Genomic DNA, 25,238 nt, shown 5'->3' with positions numbered 1-25,238 from the left:
TATGAGCCTGCAAATTAGCAAAAGTTCATGTGATCGGTGTTAATAAACTGTATGAAGTGGAAACCTTAAAACTCCAAACTGTCAAAAAGCTAGAATCGTTCGAGATCTGGATATATAGAAGTATGCTAAGGATATCCTGGACACATAGAATAACGAATGAAGAAGTAATAATTAGTAGTAGAAAGAGAGTGGACAGGAATTAATGTTAAAGAACTGTTCCATGTGGCACGAGATAGGGACGCATTCAGAAATATGATCGCCAAACTTTAATGAGAAGACGGCATCAAAAGAAGACGAATCATTTATAAGTTCTGGGTCCGTGTCTAGTCTGAATTCATATTTTTGACAAATTGAGCTATATCATGTTAGGAACCATAACGATCTATGGATACCTGCTGCTAGAGTAACAATAATTTTAGGTAGCTTGGTCAGAAAGAAGGATTAATAATATTTAAATTGTGTTCTTTTTCAGCCTTAGGTAATGTACGTATTCTAAATAATGTATAACAATAAATAAATGTCGGATGTGTCTTACATTTACTTTAATATATTCTAATACGAGTTTAATAAAGTTCATGTATTAACTCTCACCGGTATAAAAATCTAGTGAATTAAAATCCGGACTTCTAGCTGGCCAAGGTATCTCCACGACCGCTAACAATCTGGAAAGGAGTTGTTTAAATAATCTCTATCAGATCTTAAGCAATAGGCTGATATTCCATTTTTCATTTTTTCAACATAATCTTTCTTATTAATTGCCCAAGACGCTCAGCAAAAAAATTAAGATAAAGTTTACCATTCAAATAACTGGCTTCAAATAATGATTGCCTTTAAATCAGTTTACATATAATCACCTATTTACAAACTAAAGGATAAGGATTTAGAAGGCAAGTTATCATTTTATCTAATATTTTATTTACAAATCATGGATCCCCAAATGTTCTTTTAGAGTACAAACCGACAAATGCCATTCTAGTTTTATAATTTACCATGCACTATTTTGATAGTAAACAAAGCTCATAGCAAACAATGTATATCAGTGTCCATTTTGGTTAGTTGTATACTATTTACTATATATTCTTCGTTCCTTATTTATTTTTATTAAATGATGTGTCCTGAAAATTACCATGAAAGGTCGAAACGTTAACATTAAGACCAATTCAATCAATATATTCTCACAATAAGTTTACGAAAATGTACAGCTTAATTTAGTAAACAGCTTAATCTTAACTTAGCTCACTATGTAGAGAACACCCGCACTCATAGGATATCACTTAATTTCTAAACATACGATAAAAATATAAAAGACTTTTCTTTAAATTCAATATCTGCTGCCATCTATGCGCTTTATGCCAAACACACAAACTTTCACGATCGATTCAATCTGTAAACCTTATTCCACGCGAAACGTGAGCCGAGTTTAATTCGCCAATCTTTCGGTCAAAAAAGGATTATTACCAAATCTTTTCAATAATATAAAAATATTATAACTTACCAGTATTGGGTGCTGTCATTAGTATACTTAGAGGACATTCATCGTCGTCAAGTACATATTCGGTGTCCGGAATACCAGGTTGCTGTGTCACTTGCACTAGACAGAACTGTGAGGTGTCCACTAAAAAATTGGTTTTATTATTGATGATTTTATAACAGAATGAAGAATTGTGTGTGCTAGATGTGATTCTGAGATTCAAGTGTACAGGGTGTGCAAATTCGAGGGTGACCATCGGGATCTCGAAAACGGTAAAAGATACAGTCAGTTAAATTAGGTGAAAACATGCTTTTAGTAAACATCAAATTACGCAACATCTCAATGGCCCCCTCGAATTTATTATACAAAGTACACATTACTAATGTAGGGACATTATACTAATATAATTAAAAAATATATACTTTTATTACTGTGATAACTGATGATATAATAGAGGCACTGGATCATGGACTTAAAAGTATTCTTATACTATTAGATTACTCCAATGCATTTGACACTATAAATCATCGACTCTTGTTAGCAAAGCTAAGATGGTTTTGACGTCGACTCACTGTCACTCATCGCATCATACTTCTCTAACAGGTCACAAAAAGTGTTTATTAATAGTATGTACTCGGAGTCTAGTGCCATAGTAGCTCAGGGCTCTATCCTTGGTCCTCTTTTCTTTGTTATTTACACCTCTGAACTTATAAGCTCTCTTCATGTCGGAAAGATACAAGCTTTTGCTGACGATACCCAGATGTACTATCACTTCTCTTTAAAAGACTCGGTTTTCAACTGAATCCATCAAAATCAAAACTTATGCTGTTTGGCAAAATAAATCAAAACGAATATTTAAAAAATAATATTAAAATCAAAATAGATGACCAAATATTACCATTTTGTAATTCTGCTCATAATCTGAGTGTTATACTTGATTGTTAGCTTAATTTGCCCGATCATGTTAAGCAACTTCTACAAAGGTCATATATATCGCTTAAACAACTATATTCCAATAGAAACCTTTTAAGTACCAAGTTAATGGCAATGTTATGTGAAACTCTTGTACTTTCCCACTTTATTTATGCTGATTTTATTTATGGCCCTTGTCTTCGTCAAGCGAAACAATATCGTATTCAAAAGGTGCAGAATACGTATATTCGTCTAATTTTTAATTTAAGAAAATCGGGTAAAATTAATGATTTGAACTGGTTAAATATGTCAAATCGTAGAACTCAACATTGTTTGATTACTAGTTCAAAATAAACATCTAATTCTCTAAAAAATAAATTTAAAACCAATTTGAGCGTTCATGATATAAATACGAGAAATAAATTTAAATATGTTATTCCTCGATATAATACAAGAATATACAAGAAGTCTTTTACTTATAATGCGATTAAAACATGTAACTCCTTGCGAAACAATAATTTACTACTTCATAGTTTAACTAAGTTTAAGTCAGGATTTAGGTTGTTATTTGTTTAGAGAACAGTTGAGCTCCTATTTTTTAACTCACTAGTATCGTGTGCTCCAGAGGTTGATGATGGTTGTATACGATTGCATACAAGGGTGTTTGTTTGTGTACAGTATTGTTTTGGTGCAGGTTGTGACTTCTATATCTCCCCCGTGTTGGGTATAAAGAAGGATATAAGTATTTTTTTGGTGGGAACACTTGTTTCTTTATAATATTTTATTTTTATATTATTTTTCGTATTATTATTATGTATGATTACCGAAACTTATTTATTATTTATTTATTAGGGATAAGTTTGAGTAGCCTTAGGCTAGACTTCGCCTTTTTTTTCATTTGTTATATTTGTCAATCTGTTGTTTTTGTTTGAATAAAAGACGATTATTATTATTTTTATTATTATTATTAAGACTAAATAAAAAATATTAATGCAAAATGCATAAATCATTACGGGTAAAATAATAATTTTAATATTCTACTACCTATAAAGTAAGAAAAATTATAATTTAACAAGAAGTAATATTATTTTATAATAGAAAGGTTGATAAAAAAGAAAAGATAGGAAATGTAAAAAAAGACAGAAGAAAGACAGCATAGGAAAAGAAGATACGAGGAGAGGAAGATGACCGATTAGGAAGTTTAAATTTGTAAGGAGTTTTGGTAAAAATACTTCTTTAATTTTCTTCTTGAAATAAGGTGCTGATAAAGAGATGTCTATGACTTTATGTTTATTTAGAGAAGCTATTTGTGACCGAATGATTTTTTTAATGACGTACTTCTGTGAAAAGATTTAGTAAGAAGATGTAGTCTACGGATATTTACATTATGTATAATGTCTTCTATATTTCATCTCCTCGTACAGGTATGGAGGACATTTATTTTTCATAATTTTATAAAAAATACAATCGAATGGAAAGGTACGTCGGTCAGTCATATTAAGCTATTTTATATCCAGGCTGTACATGAATAGTTCATATAAATGATTAACAAAATTAAATTGGGAGAGCACTACTGCGTCGCAAAGCATGTAAATTAGCTTAAGCATTTAATACGCTTTCTTTAAACAATGAGTAAGTAGCCTCTTAAATTTTAACTTGCAATCTTCAACGACACCTAGTTTCCTTACTGATTTCTTAAATAGGATTAAATTGTCATCAAGTTTAAGTTTTATAGCTTCATGGTTTCTGGAAGTTTAATTGCAAAAAAGGATGGCACAAGATTTGTCAGGATTTGAGGTTTAACAGGGAGTTGGGGTTTAACGATGCATATAGTTAAGTATCATAGGCATAAAAGCGATATTTGAGCACACGCAGGCTCACTAAAACCAATATACTTCAAATAGCGACTATGATACTATGATTAAGCATGTCGACAGGTTTGGAATACCTAAACTTGTGACTTGCACAATTAAAGTACAAAGTTTCTAAAAATAACGTGTACACCATTGCCTTTCACGGATATAGTCTTACATCCAACATATCCTTGCCATTTGAATTTCATAGGATCTAGTTCTGCTTCTATTATAAGACAATCAATTGCAGAGGTGATTGTGGTTCTACGAATCCTTATCGGATTTCTTTTCTTGATCATAAAATCAAACACCTAGGGACTGTTGTTCCTTGTCTCAACTTTCGTCTCCCATGAGACTATATGTAATTGCTAGTTTTGCACATTTTTACATTATTACACCCATTATTGAACTGCATCAGTTGATGCATGTGGCAAGCATGAAGACCCTATTAATGTTTGTAAATGTTACAAAAATATTAAAAAACACTATTATAAGATATTAAATAATTGCTGCATGTTTAGAGTCACATTCCAGGTAAGAACGGCCAGATTTCATGTATTTTAAATAGATAGTTTGAAGGTTTCGTTCTTATTGATAACAAATAACATTCAATTAACAGGAACTATTAGTAAACTACTTTTCCACAAATAGAATATATATCTGGAACGTAGATGTACTTGCACACGAGTAGTGTCAGATGGCGCCAGTCATCCTAAAATACTTATTCCAATGAAAGAATAGAACAACAAAGATTTTTATAATGCACAAACTTATTTTGACCAGAAAGTACATTAAAAATACAAATGTGTTCAGTAGACCATCGATACAATATATCCTTGTTAATTATTTAGGGAATATCAGTTAGGTGTTAAATAAATTTAACTTGCTCTCTTGAAAACTCTTGAAATACTGGGTCGATAATGTTCCTCTCGTGTCATTTCATAAAAAAACAGTATCATAAGGAATGTCTTAACCCCAGACCCGGATTTACAAAAAATGCCGCCCTGGGCACTGTGAAAAATGCCGCCCTTTTTTTGAGGTGATTTTAGCTTGCGAAGTTAGGGTAGGTAAAATCGTATGCTGAGGTTTGTTAATTGTTGCTGATCAATTTGAATATTAGATTGCGTATTATCTAAAACTATCATATTGAAATACTAGTAAAATCCTTATTTTAGAAATTAATTTGTATCCAATTAAATATAATTTGCTTTCGTCTTTTTTTTATCACAAATGGAGGTTAAGACAAAAAATATAAAATAACAGGAGAAAAATACTTTTGATTAAGAATTGAAACATGTAAAATGTTCTGTCATTTAATACAATTGCAAAATGGAGACGGATTCTTAATTACAGACTTGTTTGATCATGTAGACAATGAAAATATTATTAACTGTTTCGAAAAACGATATGACAGCTATAGAAATCTAAAGATGTATATGAGCGTGTCGTTTTCATCGAAAGACGCGTCTGACTTTTTGTGTTGCGAACTGTTCGATGATATCTTCGCAATTACTTACAATAAAAGCAAATGTTACTTTTTATATTTGACATGTAAACATTCCCTATGATAATTTATAAGTATAACCGTTGAAAATATTTTTTTTTCTTTCTTGAGATTTGCCGCCCCTCAAAATTCTGCCGCCCTGAGCACTTGCCCCGACTGCCCCTAGTGTAAATCCAGGACTGCTTCACCCCATTACCTTTTAGTATCAAAACTATTCTTTGGAAATTTTCTTAAAGTACTATTTGGCCAATATATATAAACTTTAATTTAATTGAAGGCCTGACTTTTAAAAGACCTCATTTTTTGATTAATAATAAATCACTTGTCAGGTTTTCAATAAAAATGCAATGATGGAAAAGGTTATTAAAATCAATACTTTAACAATATATTATTATCAATAAACCGTTAAAAATAAGTTGGTATATTCTTGATATGTAAACATCATTCCTAATATCGTTAATTTGAATGTGACCTGACTATTTGAAACCATTTATCAATTAGAAATGAGCAATGATCATTAATTACTAATATTAATAGTTAATTAAATGGTAGCTTACCTTTGGTGAGTCCATATTTGTCTAACATTTCCCTAACTACTGTAGCTGCACAGTCCCGTATCGATAACAATAATGTTTTATAAGGAACGTCTTTACATAAAGCTTCTCCATAAATTTTTAAAGTGCCACCTATATAAAAAATAATTGTTAGATTTTAATAATAAAATATATACAGTGCATCCCAAAAGTTATATCTAAATTAATTTAAGATTCAGGGGTGTGTTCGAAAAAAAACGCTCTGACCCGTCGATTTTTATTTCAAGTTGCGCATTTTTGTACGTGAAGTTTGTATATACAGGGTTGCTCAAAAATAAATTACGACCATCAACTTAATTTTTTCAAATGAAAGCACCTTTTTTTTATTTCATTTTTGAATTTGGCGTGGAATTCTACGTATGTTTCATGCATCATGTCCTATATCTTAAGTCAACAGTTATCGAAAAAAAGACGACCAAACATTATTATTGAAGTTCACCTTACGAGTCACCCTATCTCTGAGAATTTTTACACAGAGCAAAATTCCATTCATTCGTGTTTTTTTATTGTTGGCTGGTAACCGTGTATTTTCATAGAAACTGTATGACAGTTGTACGCCAAACAGATATTGTCAAGTGTGAAGTGTACGAGCAAAGTTGCGGTTTTCACAATGGTAAAGTTAACGGAACGAGAAAAAATAGAAATTCTGTGCATGGTTGGGTTTGGTGATGGAACACGTACTCAAAAAGAAGCTGCTCAATTATTCAATGAAATCCATTCTGATCGTCCTCCGATATGTCAAAAGGTGGTGAGTAGAATAGAGGTTAAATTTAGAGAATTCGGTCATGTTAGAGATCTGCCGAAATCTGGTCGTCCTGCTCGAGATGAAAATGAACAACCTGACGTTTTGCTTTCTTTGGAAGAAAATCCATGCACTCCTCTGTCGCAGATTGGGGCAAATTTACACATGGCGAAATCTATAGTTCACCGAATAGTTAAAAAGCACAAATATCACTCCTACAAAGTTATTCCTGTGCAAGAGTTATTTGATGACGATTTCGATAGGCGAAATGAGTTTTGTGAACGCTTACAAAACATGTGCAATCTAAATAATAATTTAGTAACAAATATAATTTTTTCCGATGAAGCCACGTTCTGTTTGAATGGTAGTATAAACAGACAAAATTGTCGATATTGGGCAACAGAAAATCCCTATTGGATGATGGAGGTAAACACCCAGTACTCTCAAAAACTAAATGTGTGGTGTGGAATAGTGCGCGGAAGAGTAATAGGTCCCTTTTTTTTGACCAGACTTTAACGGGACAAGTGTATCTCGAGATTTTCTCCAATTTGAATTAGTTTCAGCATTAGTAGCTTTATTTCCAAATCCATTGGACCCAGACTATCCTGACGAAGAACTAATTTTCCAGCAAGATGGCGCTCCTCCGCACTATGGTGCCACTGTGCGTAAATTTTTGGATGAAACCTTTCCCAATCGGTGGATAGGAAGGAGAGGACCCATCGAATGGCCTGCGAGGTCGCCTGATGTAACACCAATGGACTTTTTTTTGTGGGGATACCTCAAGTCGAAGGTATTTGTTAATAGTTAATAGGCCAAATAATCTAGACGACTTGAAAGAGAGAATTTGCAGAGAAGTGCGCGCCATAACTCCGGAAATGATTGAAACTGTGCAACGAGACTTTATTGATCGCCTCGGATATTGTCAAGCCGTGAATGGCAACCATTTTGAACATTTAACTTAATTTTTGTTCTTTTTTCATTTGTTACATGAATCGTCTTTTTTTCGATAACTGTTGACTTTAGGTATAGGACATGATGCATAAAACATACGTAGAATTCAACGCAAAATTCAAAGTTAAAATAAAAAAAGGTGCTTTGAAAATGGTGATGTGTGACTGGTGATGCATTTGAAAAAATAAAGTTGATGGTTGTAATTTATTTTTGAGCAACCCTGTATATACAAACTTTACGTACAAAAATGCGCAATTTGAAATAAAAATCGATGGGTCCGAGCGTTTTTTTTTCGAACACACCTGAATTTTAAACGAATTTAGACATAACCTTTGGGATGCACTGTATGTAAAATGCATATATGTACCTGTATCTGGGCCGCCATCCTTTGACCTAAACTGCTGCAATTTTTTCTCTAATTTTTGTTGCCTTCTTCGCCTCATCACAGCCTCCGGATTTGATATTGATCTTGTAAAAGATGTTTCTGGTAATTCTACAAGAAAATATACGTTAAGACCCTGTTGCTGCGTTAGAGTAATACGAACATCTTACCATGGTATAGTTTTTCCGTTACATTATCAGCGTCACCGTTAAGATCTCCATTTTCACTCTTCATCCTCGATAGTTTTTCCTGTTTTTTTAATTGTTTCTTCTCACGTTTCGAGAGTTTCCGTCTAAAGCTCGCGTTTGAGTCCAATGATCCCATAGAACCGACCTAGACAGATTGATATTTTAAAAACTTATAATGTTGATAGTTTTGGCTGATCAGACTATCATGCAATGATGTTATTATTCTCAATGATTAATTACTCCCCAGTCAAAATGACAAACGAAATGCTCAAATATGGAGGCGATAAGCTGGTGATAGAACTATTACACCTTCACAGTATATATTTTCACTGGAGAAGTAACTCAGGCATGGAAATCTAGCATTATAATCCCTATCTACAAGGCATAAGCCTGTCTAACACGGCCATAAAGCTGCTTACCAGAATAATAACACAACATCTATCAAGTACAGTCAGCATCAGCGAAGAACAACTAGGTTTTAGGCATATTAGTTCAACAAACAACGATATATTCATACTGCGACAAATCATCAAGAAGTCCATAGAATTTAAGAAATCTGCGTTCCTTTAATTTGTTGACCTAACTCACCCATTTGATAGAGTGCAACTAAAGAAGGTTCTAATAATCCAGCAAGAACGAGGGGTTAACAACAATATAATCCTGGTAATAACAAACAATAACTCAATACCAACAACAAGAATACAGTCTGGCACCTCCACCACAGACGAAGTGCAGATCTCGAGTCCAATAGTCTTCAACCTGATACAGAATGGGAAAAACCGAATTCAAAATTTTGTGCTATGCAGACGATGCGGTTCTTATATCAGAAAATAAGGACATGCAGCGAACGCTATTCTAACCAGGCCGCAAAGAAATATAATATGAGCATCCTCGATACCGAAAACCAAATCTTTGACTATAAGCAAGGAGCCGACACGATGCAAGCTGGCACTAAACGATCAACCTTACGAGAGCTTCAAGCAACCGAAATAAATATGGCAATATAAAAACACAAGTAAATAACGCAGCGAGGTTGTCTACATCATATTATTTGGAAAAACACGCAGCAAGCAAATATTTAAAAATGGTGAAATATTCATAAATTTCAAGAGGAAAGTTTTTGACATTTGTATACTGCCAGTAACCAGCTAAGGGTAATGCATAGAGCGATGCTTGGCAGCAGTCTAAGGGATAGAAAAAGGAATGAAGAAATCCGACAACGAACCAGTCATCGATATCTCTGTCTTTCTTTAATCTTTGTCCGTTGTCGGACGTCATGACTCAATGACGGAAGCTGCACAGTGATTTTCTATCTTCCACCTCTTGCATTACTTGTAAAGCCGACATTTGTGTGAGATCTTTTATTTAATCTATGTGTTGCTGTATCTCACCGGTGACCTTCCTCTTGATCTCTTACCTCTGGCTCATAAGGCTTCCATGCCTTTCGTACTCTTTCCATAGCCAAAAAATGTAAGTTATTAATAATATTTCCTTGCCGCGAATTTTAAGCTCTCTTAAAATGAATACATTGGTGCGGTACGCTGTCCAGGGTATTCTCAAGATTCTACGGTAACATGTTATTTCAAACAACTCAATTCTTTTTCGACACGCCGCATTTATGGTCCAGGATTCGATCCATTCTTTGCAATAGAACTAGGGATTTCATAAATCGATATGATGACCGTTCCAGATTTTGACGAGTGCCTAAAGCCTTCTTTGACATCCCAATTCTTATTTTGATCTCCTGCTTTGAGTCATCTTCAATTTTTATTTTCGTGTCTAGATAAATAATTCCTTTATTTCGATGTCTTGGATTAGCTGTAAGGTTAGAGGAATCGTTCCTGCGCGATCTATAGCCATCAGATGACATTTGGATCTATTAAGATATTAAGCAATCCCCATTCCATGCTTACTTGTTCTATTTTTTGTAAGAGATCATACATTTCTTGTTCATTATTAGCAACTGCGATAGTGTCATCAGCGTACCGAAGGTTAGAGATCTTTTTCCTCCAATGATCAACTTTATAGGGGAGAGAATGCATCCCTGCCGTACGCCCTTCCCACTTTAAAGTTCCCTAAGAATTCGTTTTCTATTCTTATTTGGACTGTGTTGTTATCATATTGCTATTTAATGGTAGGTCAGATGATCGGAAACTTCCTCCCATTTGTTTTAAATTGTACCGCAACTTGTTCAAGAGCACTGTATTGAAAGTCTTGCTGTAATACAGGAAACATATCATAGGCGGGACTTTGTATGCAAATAGCTTTTTAACCATCTATCTCACATTTAAGATTTGGTCTCTTGTTCCTCGACCTGTCACAAAATCGGCTTGTTCTGGGGCTATTATATATTAGGAAGGAGATAGCTCTTGAGTCTTTCTCGTATGATGTGCGATGGTTCTGTAGTTCCTGCATTTATTTTTTGGGCCTTTTTTGTGTAGAGGAATGTATACGGATTTCGTCCATTTTTCTGGCCATTTTCCCCTTTCCCATACTTTTTGACAGATCTGTTGCAGCACGGTGATACGTTTGTGACCAGTACATTTTCATTATATGCGACGATATTATCTGATCATGAATGAAATTCACCTATCCATACAGTCATGTATGGATAGGTGATAATAACACATATTGCTGAATTGAAGTGGAAATGGATAAGGCATGTGGCTCGACAGAACCAATTAAATAAATTGACACGAAGACCACAGACGATATTGCTCGATGATACCACGCATAAGCAGGAAACAGGTTAAACATGAAGGAGGCCTACATCCAGGAGTGGACAACAGAAAATTGCTGAGAATGAAGAACAAAAAGAAGAAGAAGAAGAAGAAGAAGAAGAAGAAGAAGAAGAAGAAGAAGAAGAAGAAGAAGAAGAAGCAAAAGAAGAAAAATGCATTCTACGTTCGGAACATGGATTGCATTTTAAAAGCAATTGAGCGTCAATGATTTTCTACAAAGTGTAAGTATAAGTCAAATAACACGAGGTTAATAAATTAGCCAAAAATCAAGTCAAGTCCAAACAATCTAGAAAAAAAAAGGAAGGTCACTCAAATTAATGCGACTGGTAATATGATTTTCCAAGAAGCAAGAGCTTCTCCACACTATTTTCTTTAGTTGCTAGATGATAGATTTCTTGACAGATAGATTCCGAAGAGGAGCAATAGAATAGCCATCACAATCACCAGCCTCTAAATCTCTTCTTACAGGGCAACTACAATCGAATGTTTATAAAACATATCCTCGAGATTTAAAAGATTTGAACAAGAGAGTAACAACTACTAACATATTTTATTTATAAGCATATTACAAGCACACATTCTACGTTAATTTGTTCATTTAAAAAAGAAAAATGTAAAAACTAAAACCAACGAATTGAAATACTCATGATGATTGATTTTGGAGACCGGGTGCGTTCACAACAAGAGCGCTATTTGGACTTTTTACAATTTGAACTTTTCCCTGCTTTAGCGGTTTTATTCCCTCATCCACAAGAGGCTGACATATCCATTAATGAGATATGGTTTCAAGAAAATGAAGCACCTCCTCACCTTACCATCGCCGTTCGACAATTTCTTGATGCAACTTTTCCTAACAGATGAATTAGACAAAGAGGACAGTTTGAGTGGCCACCAAGGTCACCGAATATAACCCTATTGGATTTTTTCTTATGGGGCTATTTGAAGTTATAGAATAGACCAAATAATGTCGATGATTTAAAACAAAGAATTCGACAAGAGAACGACAATTAGAACAATTAGACTATACGCAAGTGATTAAAAATGTGCAACTGGAAGTTATTTACTGACTTCAAAAATCCGTTGAAGTGAATGGACAATAAATGGAACATCATTTGCAATAATATTTTTTAATGTTGTATGTTTTATTAGTATATTACGATAAATTTGGTATTTACAAAAAGTATTTAGAATATATGGTGGAATTGTAAAATGTCATGATATACAGGCTGTTCCCTTAAAAAAAAATAATGTAAACGCTATAGTTTCTAGTCGAGGTACCTGTACCGTAAATTTTTATTGCAAAAAACGCGCATTGACACCTACATTTTAAATTAATTTGTCCCTTTCATCGAAAATGCACTGTATATTTAAAAATGATAAAAATCAAGAGGGCAGCTTCGCAACACTACTTTCTTTTCTGGTGGATAAAATAATAAATTTTCTAAAAGATGGATTAGTCGAAGAAGAGCAATAGAGTTGTACCACCACGATCACCAACCCCTAGTCCTGGACATTTGGAAAATCTGAATAGGAGAATAAGACCTACGTTTTTAAGAGCTAAGTTTGTCAGAATGTTAATGAGGATTTTGAGAGCAAACTTTATTAAATTATTCACGGTTTTATTTGATTTCACCAAAAGTACTAGAAATAAAGATCAAATATATGCTATTTTTGAAAAAGATCGTGCGTTCTGAAATTGACACCCTGAATAATTAAAATTAATATAATTACTATGAATCTACTCATGGAATTTAAGACTATATTAATTTTGATTATCGGGAACTAGCTAAAAACACAAAGAATGTATATGCAATAAAATGTAGCTATAATAGAGAAAAAAAAGCAAAAATAAAATGGCACGACCATCGCATTGGAAAACTTTAACGGCCGATATCCATTTTCGTAGAAACGTTTATTGAGACCTGAATGTAGTAGAGACGTATTAAAGAAGTATCTACAAAGAAACTTAATAAGGCTTTTTTGAGTTGTAAAAAAGGAGTTTTCGTACCGAACCTACTTACTAACTATTTTTTAGATTTAGGAGGACATCAGCAGTACTATCACTCAATTGCAAAACTTACCGTTTTATCGTCAACATTCTTCAGCAAAAACCTGCCCTCCCGGTCGTCCACGTGCCAATTGAGTTGCACCAATAAAGGTTTCTCGTCTCCGGACATTTTTCGTTCGGCACAGCCCTCGTGTAACTCATAGAGGGCGTAACTGGGCACGCTGAGCATCCTCATGTCTGGACGAAATTTCTCCACCAAGGTACCGATGACGTCTTCTACGGTGGCGTCGCTGGCCACCCTGATACATTTGGTCGCCACCTTTTGTCCGGAATCTTGAAAGTAGAAACGCATGACGCCGTGAAATTCGAGATCCTAAAACGTAATCAAGATTAGATTAAGACTGCAGAATAAATGCTTACATATAATAAAAATTGCACTTAAAAGAGGCTTAAAATTTCTACATAATTGAAAAATAGTGCCAAAATAGTTGTTATTAAATTGATAAGATGGGGGCATCAGATCCTGAATACTTGCTAAGAAAAGTATAAAATGAAATAGTTTAACATAGGCAGATTACATTTTTAATCGAAAATGAGATAATAAACAATAAAACATTTTTATCCTAAGGGATACCAGATGCTAGGTGTCAAATTCCGATATTAAATCTATGAACATGCACATTTTTATTAGTTATCACCATGCCGTAATTTTCGATCATTTATATGTAAGGTTAAAGTTATAAGGCGGCAGGGATAAAAAAGAAAATGTACCTATAGGATAATATAGATATGGGTAATTCTCACGAAATGTTATAATAATAGGCCTATAAAATAACACTTTTTAAAAAAAACCCTTGAATTTTTTATTTGTGAATTTAAAGAAACCTAATAAAAATCATACCTAAACTAAATTTTCTAATAAATATAATCGGGACATTTGTTAAAGATAATTTTATTGAAAATGACCAGACTATAAAGTAACCTCCTCTCAGTTGTATTTAACCACTTCATTGCGCGCATTTGTCTACTCACAGATCTATCAAATTTTCCCATTCCATTTATAAATCTTACGCAACAATTTTGAGTATTCTGAATCCATCTTAAATCACTTGCTAGGACCATATACAACATCATTATAAGTGAAATGAGACAACACAAGACTATCGCATAAAACTTTCCTTAGATCTTTTTTAAGGAGCTGCCTCTGGCTGTAAAGTAGCTTCAGGTTTCTTTATACATTGATCAAACATCCAAGAGTATTCCAAGATTTGTAGCCACATAATCTGAATAAATTTCTCAAAGGTGTCCTTAGACTGCATTCTACCAAAAGGAAGATGACCTGCTTAGTACTGAGTACTTGAGTACTAAGCAGGTCATCTCGTGAGAGTTACTACTAGTTTGTAAGGTCTGATGGTGCTTTATTTTAAGCGAAACAGCATGCAGTAACCTTCGCAGCATAAAAAATATTTTGAGACCGAGACTTAGGGTTTTTATTTTTTTCTCTACTTGCGTACTACTTACATAGATCTCTTTAAGATAATGGACGAGTTCTTTCAATTTTAAAAGGAAGAAGCTTACATTTACTATGGTTTAAACTTTAGCAGTAGTCACTTAAAGCATTTGCGAGTAAGTTGAGGTTGAAAAACATCTTATCACTAGCTTCCAAGATGTTGTCAGGACGAAATTAGAAATATATGTGGGTATCATCAGTATATAAATGAGCTGATGAGTATTTAAGATTTTAAATACTTATCAAGAATAGATCCTTCTGGTACTTTGATAAAAAAATCACCATCTATTACTGATAATACTGAAATTTGTAGGTGTTGGTCACTTGGTCTCTAATTAGAGAACACTTTACAGGCCGTATCCAGTCGGTAAAGCCTAATGGGCTGGAATCCTCTATCTTAAAAAACTTACTTTAAAAGATTTAAGGATTCTATCCCATTAAGCTTATAGATCTCTCCCTAGAAATTTCAGTATTATCAGTAATAGATGGTAATTTTTCTATCAAAGGCTTTGGAATAATCGATGAGAGCCAAGATTAGCGATTCGTTGCAAATAGCCGCCTGTATAAAAATATCGTCAGTAATTTTTGAAGAGCAGCTGAACTGCTGAAATCCTTCCTATACCCGATTGAACAACAGATAAAATAGCTCCGATCTGATCCTCCAAAACTGGTACATTCTATAGTACATTTGAAATGGCAGGGAGAATGCTGTTTGACCTAAGTTCAGATAGTTCATCCGGTGAACCAACTTCTGATATACGAATAAGGTATGAAGATTTTCACGATTCTGAGAATGTTGACGCTTAGATACAAGAGTTAACGAGACACACCAAAGTAGTACTATATTAAAATTCACAAGACTAAATTTTAGAACAAATTTATAAAATTTCCTCTAATGATTGATTTATTGCTGTTCCATAATTAGACCTCACTAACGTAAAAAAAAAATTAATATCAGAAAGAACAAACAAGAAGGCAAAGGCGAGATTTGCGAAAATTTTGGAAGCAAGATAGAGTGATCACTAAAATATGAAGAAGAGAAAAAACATAAAGAGAAAGATATTATAAAAAGCTGAAAGAACATAAAATAAAAAGTCTAAGTCAGATGACTAAAAGGGCGAACAAAGGAAATAGTGGAGAGAAAAAAAGTGGCGGTAATTTAAGAGAAAAAATTTTCGAAAATTATTTAATTTATAAAAATTAACCACTTAAGGAAGAACGACAAGCATAAAGAATTAAGGACAGCGCATGTATTAAGGAACTGACTAAGCAAATTAATGATGTTCAAATTACAAAAATAAATTAATAAAAAGAACAGATGCCGAACGCAATTAAAGAAGGATAACAATGACTCTCACATAGAAGTTTTTATAGAAGAAAATTTTGAAAGTTGTTTGTGGCAATGGTATGTAACTAGAGGCTTTCTAAGAGAAAATATTAAAGTTAATGGTAGACGAATAATTAACACGAAGTTTGAAACTAAGATAATTGATTTTCTTTAAAAGAAAATGAAAAGATTACAATATCTGCCCTTGAAGTATTATTTCATTATCCAGTAAAAAATGATTTCTTTAATTTACAAAGAATGTAGGTGTTTATACTCCCAATGCCAACTATTGATCATAAAAAGCAGTACCGATTGTTTTAGGGCTGACTTAACTACTATTTGGAAATTTAGGTTAATTTTTCCTACTCATTTAGAGTAAATTTTGTTAATGTTTTTATTTTTTTTAATCTATTTGTCAAGGTCTCAAGCAACATATATTTTAAAATAAAAAATACGAAAATTTGTTTTTTTATGGTTATGATCGTAATCGTAAAAATTTTAGTTAATTTCTTAAGTTTTTCTTTCACTTCTATGATTTAAAGTTTATCTCCGTGAAATCCGTCTTATTAAATTGTCTGTTTTTTACAAAATAAAATAAAATGCTGAAGTACAATTGTATACAATGCAATATTTTTTAAATAAATATGAAAGAACTCTTTTATCTTTTATTTTCTATCAGACCTTAGATGCATTTCTTAACATTTGACGAGAATAGGCCATATACAGGTTGGCGAACTCAATATTACGCACTGTCCAAAATAATGACAACAGTACTGGGACTTTACAAAAAAATCTGGTGGAAAAACGCAAACTTACTTACAATATATATTTTTTTCATTCTAGGCTTTCTTGCCGTTTTTACCTTTAAAGCCATTTGCAACAATTTAAAAAATGTATGGCAAGATATAACTGCCAATAGTCAAAATATTAACTGTTTTTTGAACTGATAAATTTAGTTATTAATTTATAGATATCGCATGTTCTAATTGTGGCCAACAGTGCTGCCAGTAGATTAGGCTTATTTTATGCAGCAATATATCTCAAAGTCTCATGAGCCTCCAGACTTTTCTACAACTAGACATAAACTTAGCGATCAGATATTTTTGAATACCGCCTGAATCATAACTAACACATGTCTGATCACATACACAAACTTACTTTTAAAAAAATCATGTACTACACATTACCATAAAACATGCATTAAGGCTTTTTTTGCAATAAAAACACCACAAAAATAAAAAATTACTCGAAAATTTTTGATTTAAAAAAAAATTACCCTACACCGGCTAATACCTGCAAATAAAGTCGTTATTTCTTTGTCGAAATGTATCGTTTTGGTGAATGCACCAGGATACAACTTGTTTCCGCTTCTTATAGCCTTAATTTAATTTAAATCCAAACTAAAGCAACCATAAAAAGTAGGCACTAATTAAATATATTGCACGCTATATGGTAACAATAGCGAATGAATTCGAGAGTTGATTTATCACTTTTACCTACTGAATAAATCACTAGGCCAATGTCAGTTATTAAAATAAACATTAAGCACCGTGTTCTTACGAAAAAGGCGGTTTTACTGTGTATACTAACGGTTTTTTGCTTGTATATTCCTTTTATCAGGCGTTGGCTCATGCATTTTAATTAAGATGTTTGACTTTTAGGCTGCTTTAAGGTTGCATGTTACTGATACCCATTTTTTCAAGTTCACGATCCGATAATATTATAAATCGCATGTTTGCTAAGGTCAATTTAGCGTTATGAAAATAAAACACAAAACATATGGGATTGTTTATAAAAAAGTAATCGTAAATAATTATTTATGATTAACATAATTTTATTATCAGTTAAATAATGTTAATTACGTAAGTTATTGGAACAGATCAATAATATATAAATATAATTAATATTTTTTACAGACAGGCTACTCATTTATAGGAATAACCACACTCTGACTGACTTGTCTGAGTTCTTTAAATCCAACAAGATTTTTTTTAACAATAAATAAATAAGGTCACGTCTCCAGAAATATAATAGTGCCCTGATGTTTTACTCTTGCTTCAGAACACAGGAAAAACTTAAACTTATTGTTTTATTAAAATAAAAGTGAACAAATTATAAAGATCGCAATTTCATCATTAATGTTTTGTCGGTACATAGTTTAACGCATTTGGCCTTTCACTTCAGTTATTTGAAGTCCAAAATATTTTAATTTGTAAATTGGACAACTAGGTGGGCACACAATATATTTCCTTATTTGCAAAAGTCTTGCACCCCATAATTACTGAAAATTAAGATAATTAAAACGTATACATAACCCTTCTAAGCAGGATGTAATTGGGCTCGTAGCTATTGTGCCTTACGAGTGTTTAGTGTTTATGTTTAGTAAATGCCCTTACTGTATATTACCGGAATACCAGGAATAAAAACAAAATGTAATTAAATAAAGGTGTTAATAAATAAAACTATTTAATTTTATAAAACTCTCAGGTATAAACAACTAACCCATATTTATAGAATAAAAGATTTTGAAAATACAAATTAGATTTTAAATAGAAACCAAAAGTTAATCAATGAAAGAACAAAATTAATATTTTAGGCTCTATTACTTAAGAAGGCATTATAGGGAAGTAATTAATGAGTAAAATTGTGTCGTATTTTTTTATGAGCTTAGAAGAAGATCAAACCTATTGGGTATTCTCAAGAATATGATTTTACACATGAAACCAAAAAATATGACCTTTTTTTGCGGTTACGACTTTTTTAATTTTCAAAAAACTGTGAAAATATCCCTTTTTTAAAAATCAAGTTTTTTTATACATCCCCTCTAATATCTACTTAACTAATTGAGTTATTGACATGATTTTTTTTTCAAAGTATAAAATGATTGGAATTTTTTATTTTAAATATGCCCAAAACATGGATGACCTTGGCAGTTCAGAAATTATGCAGGCAAATTTTGAATAATCGAAAAAAAATTTTGTTTTTGGGAATTTCATATAACATGCTGCGAAGAAAATGTGCACAAATGATTAAGAAAGTTATTGGTACCATAATCATTCTTGTCACTTTTGTAGTTTATGCGCTATGATTTTTTATAGCGCACGGAATTTAAACTCGGCGCCTTGCAGAAACTGGTAAAGCAATTAAGCGATGTTTATCTTGCTTAATATACTTATACTCACTACGTTTTTAAGCATTTTATACGAAAAAAAACATTAAAAGAAAAGTATGAAAAAAATCATAATATTATTATATTAGGCTTCTTCGTTTTCTGATTCTGAAATATCGTCATTAAAACTTAAACTATTATTGCATAATCTTTAATCCATATCATACATTTTAATCCCTGTTTTATGCAAACACATCTAGTACTATTGCAATTTTTGTCTGAACATTTTATGGATAAAAGTTTTCTTAGTTCTACTGGCACTGGGTCTTTAATAGTGAACTGCGGTACCCACACATCTTCTTTTAACACCCATCCAAACTTGGCGGGATTTTCATATACAGGATCTGGTAAATAACTGTTATACCATGTTTTTAATTGGTAAATACACCTACAAAAATATTAATAACCTTTTTAGAGTGCTAAAGTGCGAAATATAATATCTTTTTAGGTGTAGTCCAAAAGCAGCTACGGTCGGCGGTTCAGAAGCAGGTTTGTTTGAGGTTGTTGTTAGGTGGAATCTTAATTCGTTTAAGTTTTTAATATTTTCATCTTTGTATTTATACAGCAAAAAAATTAATTTACTGGCAACATCCATGGCTTCATCTTCGAATAATATTGGAAGCATTTCTAATTGTGAAAGGCTCTCAATGTTTTTGTGTAACGTATCAAAAGCGGTTTTTTTGCCTATTTTATATAATGCACTGGTATTATTGCAACCAGTTAAGCAATGGATAGCTAATAGGTTTTTGGTTACTAGAGGGCCAAGTTTCTTAACTATATCGTGGATGGCAACAAAGCGTCTATGCTTGCTGTATCCCAGCTCCATAAACAATTTACATTTTCCAAGTTCTGGTGTTATACTATAAAAGTGTAAGAGTAATAGCAACACATCAGTATCTACCGATTTTACTAAAATGGATTTGCTATGTGAAGTTTCTGACAAAACGTGAAGAATGATTCTAGTGTCTGCTTCCTCTTGACTGCTGTTCAGTGATCAGGTTTTCGGGTTCTCTATCGCACGTAATTTGAAACGCTTGCTTTGTATTTTCGAATTCTCCAGCTATTACTAATTTTTCATGACTATTTAATGAATTGGAATCCTTTTGAAGAAAGTAGTCGCTTAAATAAACTAATAACGCTCTTTTGTTTGCAGATGATTTAAGAAACTCGTTAAAATTAGGAATTTTTCGCGTACCACTCACTTTAAACTCAAGCACATTTGAGTCACCACAGTTGGACCTTTCAGCATTTTTTAGGAAATGAGTAGTGTATGTATCAAAAATCACTGTAAATTTTTTTGCACCGTGTTTTTTCCATTACTCACAATTTTTGCTAATAGCAGGTGCCCCAAATCGTTAAAAGTTGAAAATGTAGATGACTTTAACTCTTGAATAAGTACCATGCCATCAACAACATATGAATCTATTGGTGGGCAGACGAATAACGGATTAGTAAATAATTCTAACTTTATCAAAAGATCAGATTTTGTTGATTTGCGCATTGCACGATCTTCATGGAACATAGAAGCCGGAACAGGCGCAAGTTCATAGGATAAAATGTTTGGCAAATCCATTTCTTGGAAACGAGCGGCACATATGATCCTCCGAAACATAAATTCGGTGCCGATAAGTGAGTTTTCCATAGTACTCCTAGTTTTTGATGAACCGGGAATGTTTCTGCCTTCGGCATTTTGGCAAAGCATGTCAATATTATGTCTGCAAGTGTAGATTTTCCTACAATCCTTATGATATTTCACCTTTATTTTTCCTGTTAAAATATCATCCTTAATTTTCAAAATTTTCTGTCGTTACGTGATTATGTAACGATAACGGTCGCTTGATATTTGCCGCATTTTAAAAAATCGTAGCGTCAAAACTATAAAAGTGACAATTACGATTCTGCTACTAAAAACTTTTTTGATCTTTTGTGTACATTTGCTTCGCAGCATGTTCTATAAAATTCTCAAAAACACAATTTTTTTTTCGATTAGTTAAAATTTGCCTGCATAATTTCTGACGTCATCGATATTTCAGCATATTAAAATAAAAAGTACCAACTAGTTTATACTTGAGAAGAAGCGCTAAAGTATGTGTTTTAAAATAAAAAAAAATCATGTCAATAGCACAATTAGTTTAGTAGATATAAGAGGGGATGTATAAAAAAACACGATTTAAAAAAAAGTACGTATTCCCAGTTTTTTGTAAATAAAAAAAATCGGGACCGTAATAAAAGGTCATATTTTGTAATTTCTAATAAACAATGACCTATCTAATAAAATGACATATATATCGTTTTGTTCTAGGTAAAAAAATAAATCGAGAAGGAAGCGACTTTGCCCCGTTTTTTTACTACACTATTAAGGCGTCCCGACATTCCTCAATAACAGCCCAGATAAGTTCTTAACGGATTTCTTCGATAGTCGATTATTTCACTCAAAAACGGTTCTGAATATAAAATTAACCAAAAGATGTTAAATTAAAGAAAAATGGGGAAATCTTTGTGAACAACCGATTTCAAGCAGCTCTGTTAAATTGTGGTAAACAGAGATTTGTGGTGAAATAAATTTGCCAAATCAACAGTTTCAAACAGTGTAAAAGGCTGAGAAAATTGTGAAATGCCTATAAAAGCCTTCTGTAATAGTGTAATGGTTGACCAAAAAAAAAACAAGAAAATACATCATTAAGTGACCAATTTTTTCAGGAAAAGGCAAGTGAATGGGTGTCAAACTTCACATATTTTTGAAGTTGGAACGTTTCAAGAATAAAAATTATATTAATCATGTAAAAATTATTGGTGAGTTTGCACCAGACGATCTAAATATCGTAAATAACTGGTTTACTACAATATTGCCTGATCCTCATTAGAATTATAACAAAAGTGACATTATTAATGCTCTTAAGACTTTTGACATACTGAAACCTGACGTCCAGGTTTGACAGGAAGTTGTGACGCCAAAATGTTATGAACAATATATTGCCAGTTAAACAAAGAGCAAACGGTAAAGCGTGGATGGCATCAAAATTGTTTGCTAAAAAATTAGTCCAATGAGATACATATAAAATGATGAAAATTTATTGTTGCTAATACCGGTTCAAAGCTGCAGCACATGAAACAAAGAGTAATACATTAATTAAAGAGTTGGTATAGAAAGATTTTAGAAGCAATTGATAATAAAAAGATTCTTAACGCTCACTGAAGATTACTCATCGGATTTGGCAGGAGGTTATTAAAGACACAATTTTTAAGCATTTTTTGAAGCAGATGATGAATTGATTGAGTTGCTAGCAAAAAAAAGTGATGATATTCACGGTTGATGCAGAAATTAGCATTAAATTACTACAAAAAAAGATTTTGATGTTGGACAATAATCAACTGATGACCATGTTATGTCAACCGAATTTTTAACAGAAAAATAACAGTTTTTTGTCATAAAAAAATAACAATTTTTATAGAGAAGAACGTCGGTCTTCTTTACTAAAAAAACAAATTATCCAATAACTTTCTAAAGATAATTAAAAAAACTTGGTCTTTAAAGCGCAAGCTTAGACTAGATTTGCACTTTTTTTTTAGTCACAGATGTATAAATTGTAAGCGATGATGATGATGATAAGAAGAAGAAACCTGATAATAGTATTCCACTAATAAATGACATAATACAGAAAATGTCATAAAAACTCGTACTTTTTTGCAATAACAGTAAACTCTAAATAGTTTTTGTGGCAGACCTATACGAACTAAGATATTTGACTATAATAAATAGTACACACATGAAAAGTGGATATTGTTTTGATAACTCTACTAGATTACTGACTTATAATTTTAATAAAATGCATACAATTGACTAGTATAGAATTTAATAAAAGATTGATTTTCCTTCATACAATAATTAATCTGTGAGTACATGTGAGTCACACCATCGCTCTTAAAATCTAATTAAGCGCTTTGGCTTGGAGGATGTTCCCAGTTTTAGTGAAATCGGATTAAATGGTTTCCTATACATACCCTAAATGACTTAGTCTTTGATGTGGCAGTAATGTCTGTAACACTCGAGGTGCAAAAAAAAGAGATTTTCAAAATGTTGTATTTACTTTTTTATATATGTTTTATACCTGGTTATATATGTTACATAGATTATACATAGATTAAAATAAATGAGATTCGATGGTTGCTAGTGTTGTTGCGATGTTACTTATCCGTTCTCCTGCTTATCTTTGTATATTCACAACCATAACCTCAGAACTTGTGGCCAGTTATCAATGCTCTTTTGACAATGTTTTATTTATAATGCTATTGTATTATATAAAAAGATTCCTTGTTCTATTAAGATACTTTCAGTAGGATTCTTTTCGTAAATCTCGTAGAGCATTTATACTTAATTCCCAATAAAATAAAAGCTTTAGAAATCACGTTTTCGAAAAAAATTTAAATTTTGTGTGTGTTGGTTATTATAACAGTTTTATGCTTTTTTGGGAGTTAACGTTAAATAGTGTGTATATATATAAAGTATTTTAAATTACTGTTATGTGTAAAAAATTAGTTCATGCCCGAACTTAATTTTTTAATATAAGCAACTTAGTCTTTTATTTAATAATATCTTATAATACGTAACCATATTATGCAAATTGTAATTTTTTTTCATATTGAGCCAACCGATTTCCTTAAATTTCACACCCACACTTCTGTCATACTTTCTCATACCACCTAATTAGACGAACACAGAAATTTTATATTAGTTTATGTGCCTTGAGTCTGGTTCCAGAATGCATGAATTATACAATGCATCACAGTAAGTAAATTGTGATAATATCAAGCGATCACACAACAGTTTTTTTTTAAGATAAACACTTAAAAGGTGCCTTTGATGGAACATTAACTTCAGATTAAAAAATGCTTTTTTAATACACGTATTAATATGTTCTGAAAACATCATGTTCACATCAAGCATTACAACAGTATTCTCTACTATCTCTCTTAAAATATATGTTCCAGTTAAGCATAACAGTATAAATCATCTAAATTTCCTCCCTGGTTCAGTCGTGAATTACAAAAATTAAACACTATGTTACCTTCATCGAATAACACCTTCAAATTATCAATCGTTACAGAGTATGACGTTTATAAATCATTTTCGCAAATTAAATCCAAATGTATGGGTATTGATGAGATAAGTTGCGATATGCTTCTGTTTAGCAGTGAGTGACTCAGGGGTCCTCAGGTCCTCTTGGTCCCGTACTTTTTGCCCATTTTACTGTTGACTTACCATTGCTTATTGTTCTATTGTGATGTAAACATTTTGCTTCATTAACTCTCTTGCTTCATCAAATACTAAAACCTTATATTTCTGAGGATTCAAATGTGATTAAGTTTATCAAAACCCTTTTAATGGTCAGGTAATACTAACGCAGTCAAATCTCCTCTATCTGTTCAAAATCTCTCTGTCGGCCTCAAAATCATCATCATCACTTATCTTTGGTTATATGTATAGGGCAGTTGTGCAACTATGATTGTTACGAAAACCAGACTGCGCAGATGGTAGAATCCTGTGCCAGTCAATAAACTTGCAGATTTTTTTTTCTAAAACTCCTTCTATAATGTTGAAAGGTTGCTAATTGGCTTAAGGTCTTTAGGCTCAATGGGATTTGAGATTTTAGGAATTCAAGTTTTACTATTTTATTTCTATCCTTTAATAGAAGCGGCTGCTCTCTAAGGACATTGATCAAGTAGACAATTTTAATATCCAATGCAACTTTAGGTTCTTCCATACGAGTTTTATGTGGATCTTTGGTACTTCGTCCTGGGTTTGTACAATGGTATATAAAGGATCTACATAATATATATTTGATGCAATATAATTACGTTGATCGTTTTTTCAAATGAAATCGTACAT

The 25,238-nt window shown here is 32.4% G+C and overlaps 1 protein-coding gene across 5 annotated transcripts in view; it reads right to left on the bottom strand.

The window, feature by feature from the left end:
• The window catches only part of LOC126745805 (afadin), a 465,103-nt gene that overhangs the window by 345,678 nt on the left and 94,187 nt on the right, over positions 1–25,238 (bottom strand). For all 5 annotated transcript variants that reach the window (XM_050453809.1, XM_050453810.1, XM_050453811.1 and 2 more), the window contains exons 3-7: positions 13,419–13,718; positions 8,579–8,741; positions 8,394–8,519; positions 6,298–6,426; positions 1,496–1,615 (exon numbers count right to left, since the gene is read on the bottom strand). In XM_050453809.1, the coding sequence (XP_050309766.1) occupies positions 1,496–1,615; positions 6,298–6,426; positions 8,394–8,519; positions 8,579–8,741; positions 13,419–13,718 (838 nt within the window). The remainder of the gene's footprint in view (positions 1–1,495; positions 1,616–6,297; positions 6,427–8,393; positions 8,520–8,578; positions 8,742–13,418; positions 13,719–25,238) is intronic.

Source organism: Anthonomus grandis, chromosome 16 (assembly GCF_022605725.1).
Source record: "Anthonomus grandis grandis chromosome 16, icAntGran1.3, whole genome shotgun sequence".
NCBI classification, from domain to species: Eukaryota; Metazoa; Arthropoda; class Insecta; order Coleoptera; family Curculionidae; genus Anthonomus; species Anthonomus grandis.
The sequence above is the reverse complement of the archived record's forward strand: the minus strand, read 5'-3'. Positions and strand labels throughout refer to the sequence as shown.